Source organism: Anser anser (assembly GCF_964211835.1).
Source record: "Anser anser genome assembly, chromosome: Z".
NCBI classification, from domain to species: domain Eukaryota; kingdom Metazoa; phylum Chordata; class Aves; order Anseriformes; family Anatidae; genus Anser; species Anser anser.
The window spans coordinates 46,680,098-46,694,009 of NC_139723.1; the positions used below are offsets into that span (position 1 = coordinate 46,680,098).

The 13,912-nt window shown below is 38.6% G+C and overlaps 1 protein-coding gene across 8 annotated transcripts in view; it reads right to left on the reverse strand.

Annotated features, from left to right (window-relative positions):
* Positions 1 to 2,105: 2,105 nt before the first annotated feature.
* CEP78 (centrosomal protein 78) overlaps positions 2,106 to 13,912 on the reverse strand; it is a 58,954-nt gene continuing 47,147 nt past the window's right edge. For all 8 annotated transcript variants that reach the window (XM_083816927.1, XM_083816923.1, XM_083816921.1 and 5 more), the window contains 6 exons: positions 12,634 to 12,679; positions 11,005 to 11,148; positions 7,613 to 7,690; positions 5,751 to 5,917; positions 4,417 to 4,570; positions 2,106 to 2,927 (listed from right to left, as the gene is read on the reverse strand). In XM_083816927.1, coding sequence (XP_083673053.1) covers positions 2,406 to 2,927; positions 4,417 to 4,570; positions 5,751 to 5,917; positions 7,613 to 7,690; positions 11,005 to 11,148; positions 12,634 to 12,679 — 1,111 coding nt within the window. In that variant the 3' untranslated portion in view covers positions 2,106 to 2,405. The remainder of the gene's footprint in view (positions 2,928 to 4,416; positions 4,571 to 5,750; positions 5,918 to 7,612; positions 7,691 to 11,004; positions 11,149 to 12,633; positions 12,680 to 13,912) is intronic.

Below are 13,912 nucleotides of genomic sequence, written 5' to 3' on the forward strand. Positions count from 1 at the left end.
ATGTGTAAAGTACCCACTCCAGATTCTCACAGTAAGCCACACGACAGTTCTTCTGACAAGACGAAGAACCCTTCATATTTTTGCTTGAAAATAATAATTAATGTTTAAGTATTAATCCAATTGGAGAAAAAAATAAAAAAGATGAAGTTCTATAAACCACCTGGTCAATTTTGCTTCAAATGACGATTTTTGATATAATTCATACTTTAAAAGCAAATACATTATTTAACAGACAGAATTTATGCTGTCTGTTTATAGGCATACAATACATAAACTGTTTTAAGTTCTTGACGGTATCTTTAAGAGATGAGTAACAGGCAGTTCCTAATCCAACACATCTGAACACTTGACATTTTAACATTATCCACCATTTCAGAGATTAGTTTTTGTTTTAAAAAGGGAATGCATAGCATTTCAATGCTGAAGGAACTTCATCAACCAATGAATTGATCAAATAAAAATTATAAGCAATGAACCACAACTGAAGTATAGACCTCAAATGTTTGGGAGAATGTCTAAAACTGCATAGATTAACATATTACTCTGCTATTATTCTGAAGTGACAAAGTCTATATAAATAATGTACTTTCATTATGCAATTACTTGTGCAATATTGCAATAGCCAAGGTGATCTCATGCTATTTGCTCAGCAGAAATCCATTTGCAGATTCATGATTTTTGTTTCACAATTTTCAAGTAGCTGGAGACAGGAATTTCTACAGATCTTGTATAACAGAATTCTCACTTCTGATGACAGAGTGAAAAAAAAAAGTTAATGGTAATTCCACCCCCCCCCTACACCCCAACTCAGCCCAAACCATCTTGCCTAATTCATGCATGTGAAATCAATCTTCCCTTGCTCTATCCTCCCGTGTCCCCTTTAGCTCTCCAGACGGAATACACACTGCCAAGAAAAAAAAAATCCATATCACAAATAGGTTGAATGGCTATGATCACTGCAAATCTCAGCTACTACTGTAAAATATGAAATTAAAGTATTACAATTTGATCTACTTTTTAAAAATGAAGCTTTTCAGGATCACTTGGCAACACAAAACCATAGAATCATTTAGGTTAGAGAAGACCTCTAAGATCATCTAGTCCAACCCTTATGAGTTTTGAATCCTTAAACTTTTCTTAAAGATAAACATTGTATATCAGATTCTACTATCCCATCTCTCAGAGCTAGCTATGGTAATTTAAGAAATTCTTTTGAATCAGGACTGACATGCATGTGAAAATGTCACAGAAATAAATTATTGAAAGCAAAAAAAGCTGACTGGTTTGTTTGAAAAATTCATTCCTATTGCTCAACTAAATGACCTAGGCGTAAACCCTAAATTAAAAGGTAATTTTTCCAAATGAAAACTTTACCTTGCCACAGAGCTTAAAAACCATTCCAAGAATTTGTTTAAATGTTTAACATCTTCATCTTTGCAACCCTTCCAAGTTGACTTCATAGTACTTCCACTTCTCTATATGAAGGGAAAAAAAAAAAAAAGAAGACAAAGCACTATTAAAAACACTGAAGGAAACTAGTAATTATAGAACGTAATTACTGTATTAGTCTCTTGCCTTGTCATGGCACTTAGGCAAGCATACAAAGAAAGATACTACTTTTATTTTTCAGGGCCATACTGAAGTGCACCTTCTTCAGTGCAAAACAGCACCTTCTGTACTGCATTAGGCAAACCAAAAACCTGTGTTACTCTGTGCCATATTTCAGAAGCTGCCAAGTCAGCTGCCCGTGCAGGAAGACGTGAAGAAGTAGCTGGGGGGCAGACCTGAGAAGTTTCAAAACAGTATTTTTTCAGCTCTGTTCTCACATTTTCGTAAGTTATTTACGAGAGTAACCTAACTCAGCTGGAGTAGACATCCTCCAAAAGTCCCTTCACACATGTATTATTCTTCAATCTGCCCCAATAAAGAACAGCCGTATTTATTTATTTTAGAAATGTTTCTGTACTCATTTTCATACCTGAAGCTTCCAACTACTTTTGGGAAAGTCATACCCACATGGTCAGGCATCAACTCATGTTTGCCCTAAAAACCACTCTTTTCACTTCCAATGCAATATGCTGGAAATAAATTTAAAAACAAACCAAAATTTTTACTCAACTTTATTAGCTTGAAACGGTTTACACTTTACGAGATCTGTGATACACAAAAACCATATTCCAGGAACCTTTGTGTGTAGTAAAAACTGAAGGGTACCAGTACAACATTTGTTTCCAAGAATAAAAATCTAGTGACAAGTGATGCAAACATGAAACAGGAATGCTAACAGCATGGAATGTTTTGTAAGTTTTAAAGTCTACATCACTTTACGAAAAATCTCACAACCTGTACTGAAACATCCAAATTTTATTTTTAACCTTGCATGTGTAAAGAACAGTCCAAACGCTTCAAGTGCTGGTAACACTGTGGATACTTTCTTGTATTTCAGAGACAGATCCTACGGTATCTGTTCCAGAGCAGTCTACCATCTGCGGTCTACTTTGGTCTGTTCTTGTTCCATCATTTGGAATTGCAGTTTCAGTCACTCTAGGAATGTATTTCTTCGAGGAAAAATTTTTATTTTTTTCACCAGAAGCACTGCTGGATATTCTGCTACCATTACTTTTAATATTCACACTGGAATCAGTAAATGAATGCAGACTGGTGACCAATTGCCTTGCTAAATGATGTCCTTTTGCTTGATCATTTTGTTTGACTCTCTTCTCCGACAATGTTGGAATGCTGTTTTGAGGTTTATCCTCTTTGTTTTGGTTAATTGCTTGACTTTCATTTTCTTTTCGTAAGACTGGCTGCTGCTGTGGCACAGCAGTTGGAAATTCCTGTGTTTCTTGAAGAGAAGACAAGGCATTATTCACCACCAGCTGGGATTGAAATGTGCCAGGAGAAAGCTGGATGTTCCCACCTCCTCTCTGAAATAAGAGATTCCAGTTAAGATACTGATGCAACTAGAAAAAAAAAATCCAATATTGCAACTGTCATATACTTGAGTCTGCATAGCAAAATAAAGTCTTTACAAAATATACAAAAGATTTAAAGATAATAGCAATCACATAACCTCTATTGCCCTACAAAGCAACCAAGTTTCAGAAGATCGCTAGGGTGAAAATGACAGAGTAGGCATATTTACTCTTTCACATCTAGCTTGAACTTTATACTACAGAAATGAGTCAGTCATAATGCAGCCAAAGCACAATCACTTCCTTAATTCTGAAATAAAATTCAGTATGTTTGCTCTGAGTTCACAATAGTTTGATCCCAGTAGTTTATCCCACAATACCTAGCTGCAAAAAGAATCTAAACTATGAAATACTAGGAGATACTAGGATTTAAGTATGAAATAGTACTAATGTTAGTTGAAGCTTTTTGCATGTATACTTAAAGAGCACCTCAAATTCAGGCTTCTAAATGAGCAGAATAAGAAAAAACATGACTTAGAAGAGCTGCATGGACAAGTTCAGAAGAATGCCATCAGCTGAAAACACAGTTGCAAGCTGCAGGCTGAACTACAGCAATGTGAAAGAACCTGTGACGAGAATTAAACTCAATTACTCCTAGTAATTTTAACAGATTCTGAAAAATTGGAAATTACATTCAGCAGCATGAAAAAAAATATTGTTGTGTTTTAGAAGCTCATTGTGTTCTTGAAGTATTTTGAACACTTAATCATTTGGAACACTTAGTGGGGAAGACATTAGGTATAAGAAAAATACTGGAATGCAGAATATTTCTAGTATGAAAGTTTTATTCAACTAGGACCTTGGACAAGATTGCAGCTGCCAACATCTTAACTTTGATTTTATTTTTTTTTTAAATGAACTTTGGTACCTTGCTTGAAAAATCCTGAAAGTTTCCCATTCATTGTCTTTGGAGCTGAAACTAAAACTTTATGTGGCTAATATCACGGATGTGTACTGGCCTGAAATTCATAGCATTGCTCACCTACGAATGTAAGAGAACTGGAAACGTATACTACCATTACTTAAAAGAAAATTACTGCTTTCCAATGGGCGTATTGTACTGTTCTCTGTTATCAGATTCTAAGGTATTAAAAAGCGCTGTGTATCGTTTTTAAATGTCTTTAAAAAACTACTCATGATATTTGCTGATTTTAATGTATCAGTATGGTAACTTCATATTTCAGAAAAAGACGTGGAAATTACCACCAACATTTTCGTTAGTACACGGCAAGACAGTATAGTTTCTGTTCCAAATGCTTATCACTTATAAAGTTGACATTAACCACTATCATCTGTATAAATACAGCTACAGCAAGAGACTGTAATAATAGTTTCACGGATCATTTGGTTATCATTACTTTCAGTCAGAGTAGGAAAACTGCTGAAAAGTACATTAGATATTGCCACGTACATTGCACTACCATTCCCTCTATTGACTTACTCTGCTATTTTGCATATGTTCTTGTCTTTCTTCTTCAAAAGATTTCTCCTTTAGCATGTTAGCAGGCTTACTGAGAGTAGAATTCATTTGTGGATGCCCCAAAAGACCAAAATCTGACTGGTCTATCCCAGCTAATACAGCAAGTTGTCCAAGTCTGTAAAACAAAGCTCAGTAGAAAATGACGCACAGAAAAAAATCTTATTCATGTGAAAGATCTAAACACTCAAAACCAGAAGAAACAGAATCTATCTCAGTATTTGAAGATTGTTTTTCCATTTTTAAGAGGCCCAAAACAGACTACCAAAGATCAAAACCAGCAGTGACAGCTATTTTCCTATCTTTTCACTAATTAGCCTGCAGGTACAAAATCACCAGCCTTTTTACTCAGTGTTACCAGGGTGAGTAATCTTCCAGTTAGCACTGATTTCAAAGCAGGATGCCGGCAAACAGACTCTGTGTCAGGCAGATGAAAGATGAAAACCTTATCATTCAGGCAGAAGCTTGGTGCACATCTCCCAAACTAGTATCACCTCTAAAAGCCAAATCCAATTACATGCCTCAGGAATACAGTCATGTTGTTTCACCTGCTAGTTTAGAAGTCAGCCAAACCTGCCATTTTTATTTTTTTTTTTTAGCTTAAGCCACAATAAGAAGTCAAAAGTTGCAGCCATCACTTGATGGCATGGCTCTTTACAGAAGCTTATGGAGAAAACCAGTCTTTGCGACTGGGATTTTTTTAACTTTCAGAGCAGCTGCAGAACTTGTCATGAACAGATATAAGACCCATTTGAAAAAAATTATTTTTATGTAGCAAGAGAACACCTTTCCTTTGGCAGAGTCTTAATACAAACTTTAATCAATGTTCTCTAGAATATTTCAAGTCATAATGACCAATCCAAAATTTAAGTACCCAGTACAGTTTCGTTCATCTAGTGTTTTGTATTTCCATCAGTAAAAGAGGGCCCCAAGACAACAGAACACTTTCTGAAGCCAGTTCAACTGCATTTTCAGCCTTTTGAACTACAGGAACCCTAAGAACCACAGATGATCCACTGAACACTTAGCAAACACAATTCAATAGAAGCTTTCTTCTCTTTTGGAAAGGGCTTCTTGAAAGGACAGATACTTGAATTCAGAGGTACAGTGTTTGGATGTTTTTTACACTGACAAAAGACTGAACAGCAAGGACATAGCTTTTTTTTTTTTTTCTCCTTTGCTGTTTGCCAGTACACTCCTAGAGATCTGAGGGGAAAAGGCAGCATAATTAACTGAGAGGGTAATTTTGGAAAAAGTCTTAGCAGAAAGTGTAAGACTCAAGTAAAGCAACAACCTACCCAGCATCTTTAAGGAGGTCTAAAAAAGCATGGAACTTTTGAAAAGAGTTCTCAATGCTGCCCAGAACACCTTCATCTTCCAAAATCATGTTGGCTACTGACTGCGCATGAAGAACCTCAGACAAGGAGATATTTAGATTCCTAAGCCTTGCATTTTCAATTTCCAGCTATAAAAGAAAGGCAAAAAAAAGTAAATCAATTTCTATCATTCTCAGTTCAAACAAATACCACCTCTGCAAGTCTATAGAGCAATATTACAAAGAGAAACACCAAAAATCACTGATACAGAGCTTCATGTACCAGAAACATTCAGGGCACTGTTACATGGAAGTCCATGCAGGGTTGTTTATCCTCAGCTGTAATTCTAAGCTACCATAAGTGAACTAGATGAAAGCACTCAAAACTGCTTATTCAGCACTGTCTTTAGTATGTACAGAATGGTGCAGAGCAAGTGCAAGCAAAGACATTAGATTTTAAGTCATGTTACTTTGCATACATAATACAACACATTAGCACTAATGTTACTTTGCATATATAATATGACACATTAGCACCAAATAACTTATTTTTACTAGTAAAAAAAAGACCTTAATGAAGGCCAACACTCTTCATCCCTCTGTATCAGAGGGAATGCATACCACTATCTCTCCTCTGCTCTGTGCATCTCAAAATTCAAAGTTTAAGATAATCCCATTTTTCCTTCACACTGAACGTTAATCAAATCAGTGGCAGTCTGAAAGCTGAATGACAACTGTAGAATACACAGAGTTTTGTGTCTGGGTGAAGCATTAAGTCACTCATTTGAGTTCACAGACATGCAATCTCTGCTGCCACAGGCTTATTTTCTTTGGTCTTTTATAACAGAAGGCCAGAAAAAATACACATCTGCCTAATGAACTCTAGATGTTTAACTAGCAAAGTGATCGATTTTAGAGGTTATTGCTACTTAGCTTATCCCTTCCCCTCAGAAAAGGTACGTTCAAATAGTCTGGCATGAGAAATAAGACATCCCACAGTGGGTATTTAGCCTGAAAAGTATTTAAGTATAAACCAGCACAGACTACTGGTGCACTTTACATTACAGGAGGATGGGGATGTCCACGATGAAGGACAACAACGAACCTTGTAGAGTATAGAGTCCTTTTTGTAAACCTGCTTCCTGTCCTGTGCACCACTTGTTGTTCAAGTTCAAAATAATACCATAAACGTCATCCCACTGCAGATCACATATAAACACTAAACCTATTAAATTACTTATCTTACACTCAACTCTATTGCAAGAAATTCTCCTTTTTGATTACACTCAATTCAAAAGGATCTTCCTAGGTCAGCAACACCAACTCATAACTGTGGCCAACATGCTATCAGTAAACCCATACAACATTATTATTGCCCACAAGAACAAAAGTTATAAAGTTATTATATTTGGCTTATACTGTCCCTTTGATTTTTAACATTTGCAACAAACAGCTTCTCGGTGCAAGTCATGATAGAGAAGGTGGGAGAAATCAAAAAACTATCCATCTGCTACAAATTGCAAGCAGAATTAACTACTTTCTCAAGGAAAACAAATATCAAAATGCTCTAGGTCATATCTAAAACACAAAATGAATGAAGCACACTGAAAGGGTAGCTTGACCAGGAGTTCAAGGCTCTGGAATAGGATCAGGAGAACAAACACACATTACTAAATGTAGATTTCATCACTGTCCTCAGGCTAGTAAATGATCCATGTGACTTTGAACTGAAATTCTGGAAGCTACCAGGTTAGAGGTTACTGATAATTACTACAATTAAGCAAGTGGGTAGTTAGATTGGTGCCTCCTTTAAAGTAAAGATGATTATCAGTTAAGGATCATTACCTCTGTTATCCGTTCTTCAGCCTTTACTCTGGCTCTTCGTTCTTCCTTTAATTTTTCTATACATTCTTCCAGCTCCAACTATCATAAAACAGAAAATTTATTTCCAAATGTCAGATCAGTATGCAGTATTATACACAAATTCAACACGTACAAGTGACAATTTTAAGTTCTGGGTATTTCCTCAACTACATTCTTAATGAGAGGAAACTGACAGTTGAGATTCCCTCTAGTGGAAGGAAAGAAATATTTATCAGTTTTTGTTTTTCATTTAAGCCGAAATTACATTTTTGTTTATCAAAAGGAATTTGTTTATTTTAAGTGAAAACAACTGTTATTGTCTCAGCGTAGTATGCTTAAATCCCTTCCTTGAGCAGAAGGATTTGAAGTTCTCAAAAACTTGCATACTAAAGTCAAATTTCTATCATTCAGTCACATCAAGGGATGTTCGGACAGATCTCTTCTTTTGGCACGCTGGCAGTTTAAGGAGCTTCCACCTCTTACTGTTTATTCCCACTCTGTAATTCCATCATTGTTCTTCCACAGCTGATTGTCCCTCTTCACTGAAAGGCTCTGCTAAGGTTTGCTACTAGCTGAACTGTAATCAAGGTGTTCAGCTGATCAATCCTCATGACAGCTCTCCACCCAAGCAGCTGTGCAGTAAGTGCTGTTTAACAACAGTACCTAAGTACAATTAACACAGCTAAGAAGGGCCCCCCGCTTCCTTTCACATTACTAGCCACGGACTTCTGCTATTCACTTTGCTCCAGTTCTGGAACTCACCCAAATCACATCAGCCAGTGTGAATTATTAGGATGGCTGAGAACTAACATGAAAAAATCTCACTTTTTACCGCAACAGCAAGTTGAATTAACTTGCCTAATGATCACATAAACAAAGATACAAGATGGGAAAAGACTTAATTAAGAAACAGAAAAGTACTGAAGGATGGAGAGGAAGTAGACCTCACAATTAAATTGTGACAAGTGGTTAGCGTGGTTCTTCCACAGTCCAAAATTCTTGTTTTGCATCAGTATAACAAGAAGAATGGGTAATGAACAGGAGCTGTTCAATACTGCTTTAATAATGCTATCAGATTATGTCACTGTGGCCTAGAAAAGTATTCTGGTATCAAATTTAGAAAGTGACACTACAGTGGATTACCTTACTGTAACTGAAATCAGTAAAATCTGGACCAATAAAAGATGGGAGATTTGGAACCAATTTTGGAGTACATTCCTAGAACTTGCAGTTCTTTCTCTTTGTAAGCACATATTAATCACAAATTACCCCTTCCTTGCAAATGCACTATATGTAATCCAAAGATATACTGTAAGTATCAGATTTATTTCACTAAGTTGGAAAAAAGGATTTTTATGCTAAACAGAGCAAACACTACACCTGCTTGGACCACAAAGGTCAATACGACAACCCTACCCCAAAGCAAAAAACACACTTTCTTTCTGTCTCTGCAGTGCATCACAAAATGACAGAATGGCTGAAGTCGACATATCTCTGGAGGTCATCTCGTCCAATCTCCCTGCTCAGCAGAGACATCTTGAGTCCTGGACTATGTTTCTGAAAGCCACACTTTTGAACATCCCCAAGGCAGGAGACTCCACAACCACTTTGGGCAACTTATGCCAGTGCTCAGTCAACCTCACAGTAAAAAGTGTCTCCTTATGTATCTGATGAAACCTCCTGTGTTCCAGTTTGTGCCCACTGGCTCTTGTCCTGGCACCCCACACCACTGAAAACAACCCTGGCTCTGTTCTCTTTACATCCTCCCTTCACAAATTTATACACATTGGTAAGACCACTCCCCCCCCCCCCAAGCTTGCTCTTCACGAGGCTGAACAGTCCCATGAACAGCCTTTCCTCATAGGAGAGATGCTCCTGTCCCTTCATCATTTTCATGGCCCTTCCTTGGACTCCTCCCCAGTGTGTCCCTCCTGTACTGGGGAGCCCAGAACTGGACACCCTACTCCCAGTGTAGCCTCTCCAGTGTGGACTAGAGGGGATGGATCACGTCCCTTAACCTGCTGGCAACACTCTTCCTCATGCAGCCCAGGATACTGTTGGCCTTCTTTGTAGGTGCAAGTGCAGAACTTTACTCTTCTTATTCAACTTGGTTGCATTCTTGAGTCCCAGAAATATTATTCTGTTCTCTCCAAACAACAAGAACACAAACATCAAGTATTTCCTGAAAACACTCCTGTCCTTGTTGCACAGAGGCTTTTGGCACATGGACTTCCATGATTCCAGACAGAATGCTCTAGATGAGAGTGTTGAAGCCACAGCACAGGCACAGTATCAACAAACTGCACATGAATAGTAATATGAAACCACCTACACAACTAAGTCCCAGGCCAATGGGAATACCTTAAAAATGTTCCCAAAGTTTCTAGAGAAAAAGGGTAAGTATTCATCAGCTGAAAAAATGGCAATTTACCCTATATTTGTAGAGTCATTTTGCCTTCCACATCAACTCTAAGCTACCCCAACTTTGCCATTACATATAGATGTGCAACAGTATCAAGTTTTAACTTCATTTTGGCTTATGTAAAAACAGCTCTGTGGTCCCAAATGAACAGTTTGTTCACACAGCATGGTCCTTTACGACAACCACCACGGAAAGACTGACTGCGAGTCTGATTTTATGCAACTTACATGGACCTTCTCCATTCAAAATCCAAATCCTAACAGGTGAGATACAGTCCTGTTACTCTGACTGATAATGTATTTTACAGTAGTGCTAGATTGCCACAGCAGTGTTACTGGGCCCCTGAAAGACCTTTGTTTTCCCTCCCTTTTCTTAGAACACTCTCTGTGAAGACATTTGCATCTACTTCATTTTTTCAGAACTACCAAAGTAATAGATGGAATAATAAAGAGCAAATTAAAAAAATAGTTACTGAGCTCAATTATAAAATGGAGCTTTTACACACTTTCAATTTTTAATTATTTTCATGCAACAACCATTAGAGTATTTTAGCTCTTCAAAATAACATTAAAATACATTTTTAAAGAAAGTACTTGTAAGGAAATTACTAAAGCAATAACACTCATCAAAAGATTTGTGAACCATGATTCAAGTCCAGAAAAGAGAAATTATGCAAAATACAGTTGTGTGCATTAAGTGTAATTCTTCCTTATTATGACGCTGATTTGGCAAGATGAACACAGCATATACATGTTCATTTGCACTATTCAGAGGTTGGAAATTCAGTGCACAATCAATCCACATCTTTTGAAATGGAAGCCTGTGTGACAATTAAAACCTATTCAGAAAGCACTCTGTGACTGGTTATTAGCTTAATCATAATTTCCTGAATAAGAGCTTGTTTGGTATCATTGACCTTCATGAAATTTAAGGCACAGAACATGCTTCTTACCTGGAATTGTTGATGCTTTGTTACATTAATCTTATCTAGTGATTTTGTCAAATCTGGATTATGGATAACATCTTCTAAACCTTCTGTCTCTTCAGTTTCAGATGATGAAGCACTTTCTACTGTCACTTTCACAGGAATACCTGTCTAATTGCATCAGAAAAGAAAAACACACCCACCCACAGCATTAAACTGTGTAACAAAAAAGAAAGATTAAATGCTATCAAAAGCCGTATTTAAATGCAATCTTTTCCCAAAGTCCATTAAAATGAATATGCAGCCCACCCAGTTATGCAATTCTGGGATAAATTTGCATAATAACATATAAAAAGATCTGTGTGTACATATGGGGTATACGTGACAAGGTTTTAGCACTAGGGGTTTGTGGGGATAGCCTCTGTGCAGAAGACCTGGTGCTGCTCTGTGCCACACGTGGCCAATTCCAGCCAGCTCCAGTGGCCCCCACCACAGGAGACAGCCAATCCACATGTGCAGTACCTCTGTGAAGCCATGCTTACTGAAGGACATAAACACCACAGGCAGCAATTTGGAGAAAACAGTGAGAAACAGAGGGCACACTAAGGTCAGAGGAGAAGGAGGTAGTTGTCCATGACAGAGCAGCCTGTGGAGGGCCCCGTCAAAGCAGACAGATGGACAAAAAAGAACTGCAACTCTGTGGTGGTTTCACCCTGCTGGGTAGCTGAACTCCACCACAACCGCTTACCCCCCTGCTTCCTCAGAAGAGGGGGACAAGAAAGTATTCTGGAAATAAAAAAAAAGTCTCACAGCTTGAGATAAGGATAATTTAATTAAAGTTAAAAGGAAGAGAAAAAAGACAAGCAAATGCTGTGCGGGAGCATGGAAGAGAGAAAAAAAATATCTCAACCTCCCACCAACGAGCAATGTTCAAACACAACCAGGGAAGCAGGGCCTTAATACGCAAAGTGGCTGTCTGGGAGAACAGATGTTTCCATAACGAGACCTGCCCCCTCCCCACCCCCTTCCCCTTTCCTGACAGGGAACTCCATCCCAGAGAGACACGGTACAAGCCCGTAGGAGAGTCCATACCACAGCAGGTGTTCCCAGTGGACTGCAAGTTGGGGGAAGCCCATGTCAAAGTATGGGTAAGTGTGCTGGCTGCAGCAACAATCTGACCCATCTGTGCACAAATTCAACTTTAGTATATGCTAATCTCCAGCTTTTCTCTGATAGTGGGGGAGTGATGGGAATGGGAAGGTGAAGGAGGAAAGAAGTTCCCCCTACAAACACAGATGGGTTCAAACACAAGAATGTAGTCCAAAAGCAGAAGAAAGAGGGAGAGGAAGGGGGAGGGCAGAACCTCAGAGAAAAATGTTAATTCTACTTATTGCCTCAGGGTGGATTGTGTCCATACTCAACCCCAGCCTGCTCATAGGGTTAATAAACCAAAAATAGTGATACAGAAATGGGAATAAACTGAGCATCAAAGATTCAACCAAATGCTGAAGTAAACTATTACTTCGCACTTCTATGTGACAAACTTTAAGTTAAGATGTCCCAGTCTCAACTTTTAGACAGTAAGATTGTGTTGAGCACACATCTTTTTTTAAGCACTCATATACTAAGTAAACCTTCACATGAGCAAGGAAGTACCTGAATCTTCACTGGTAACTCTTCATTACCATCCACTGCCCCTCCCCTAAAAAGGGTGAGAAAAACACTTTTGAGGAAAGTAAGCTTGTAAAGTCATCATGGCTACTTCCATTTCTAAACACCAGCTTTAAGAAAGGTGAAACAGTTAAGTTAAAACAGCAAGACACTTTGCTGTACCCCTTTAACACTCACTACGTTCTCATTTTGTTCTACTAGTACGGCTACTTAATTATGACTTAGAGCAGCATTACTGGATGCTAACAATGTCTTCAATAGATATCTTGTTTAGTTTATTACGAACTGAAGTCAGCAAGATAAATTGGTGTTCAGCATTTCTAAAAAAACAAGTTTCATATAATTAGTTATAATACATTAGGAAATTTGTTTGTTTTAATAGACCTTAGCTGCTCAAAATGGAGGTTATGGAATACATAAGTTTTTTGGTTGTCTTTGTATTATCTTTTATTTCTTCAAAGTGTTGGAAAGGAAGCATTATAACAACATTACAACTTCCAAGTGTTATAAAATTCTTTTTAAACTTCATATGGCTAAGGTGACAACAATCATATCAGAACTAGAGGAGACAAAACAAAGAAATGATGGGGAGAATTCATAGAATCATAGAATATCCTGAGTTGGAAGGGACCCATAGGGATCACCAAGTCCAACTCCTGGCACCACACAGGTCTGCCCTAAAGTGCACAGTCCAATCGCTTCTTAAATTCAGACAGGCCTGGTGCAGTGACTACTTCACTGGGGAGCCTGTTCCAGTGTGCAACCACCCTTTCGGTGAAGAACCTCTTCCTGATGTCCAGCCTAAACTTCCCCTGCCTCAGCTTGACACCGTTCCCACAGGTCCTGTCACTGGTGATAACGGAGAATAGGTCACCTGCCTCCCCACTCCCCCTCGCGAGGAAGTTGTAGACTCCGATGAGGTCCCCCCTCAGCCTCCTCTTCTTAAGCCTGAACAGGCCCAGTGACCTCAGCCACTCCTCATATGTCTTCCCCTCTAGGCCCTTCACCATCTTCGTCGCCTTCCTCTGGACACTCTCCAACAGTTTCACATCCTTTTTGCACTGTGGTGCCCAGAACTGCACACAGTACTCGAGGTGAGGCCGCACCAGCACAGAGTAGAGCGGGACAATCACTTCCCTCGACCAGCTAGCAATGCCGTGCTTGATGCACCCCAGGATACAGTTGGCCCTCCTGGGTGCGAGGGCACACTGCTGGCTCATATTCAGCTTGCTGTCAACCACAACCCCCAGATCCCTCTCTGCGG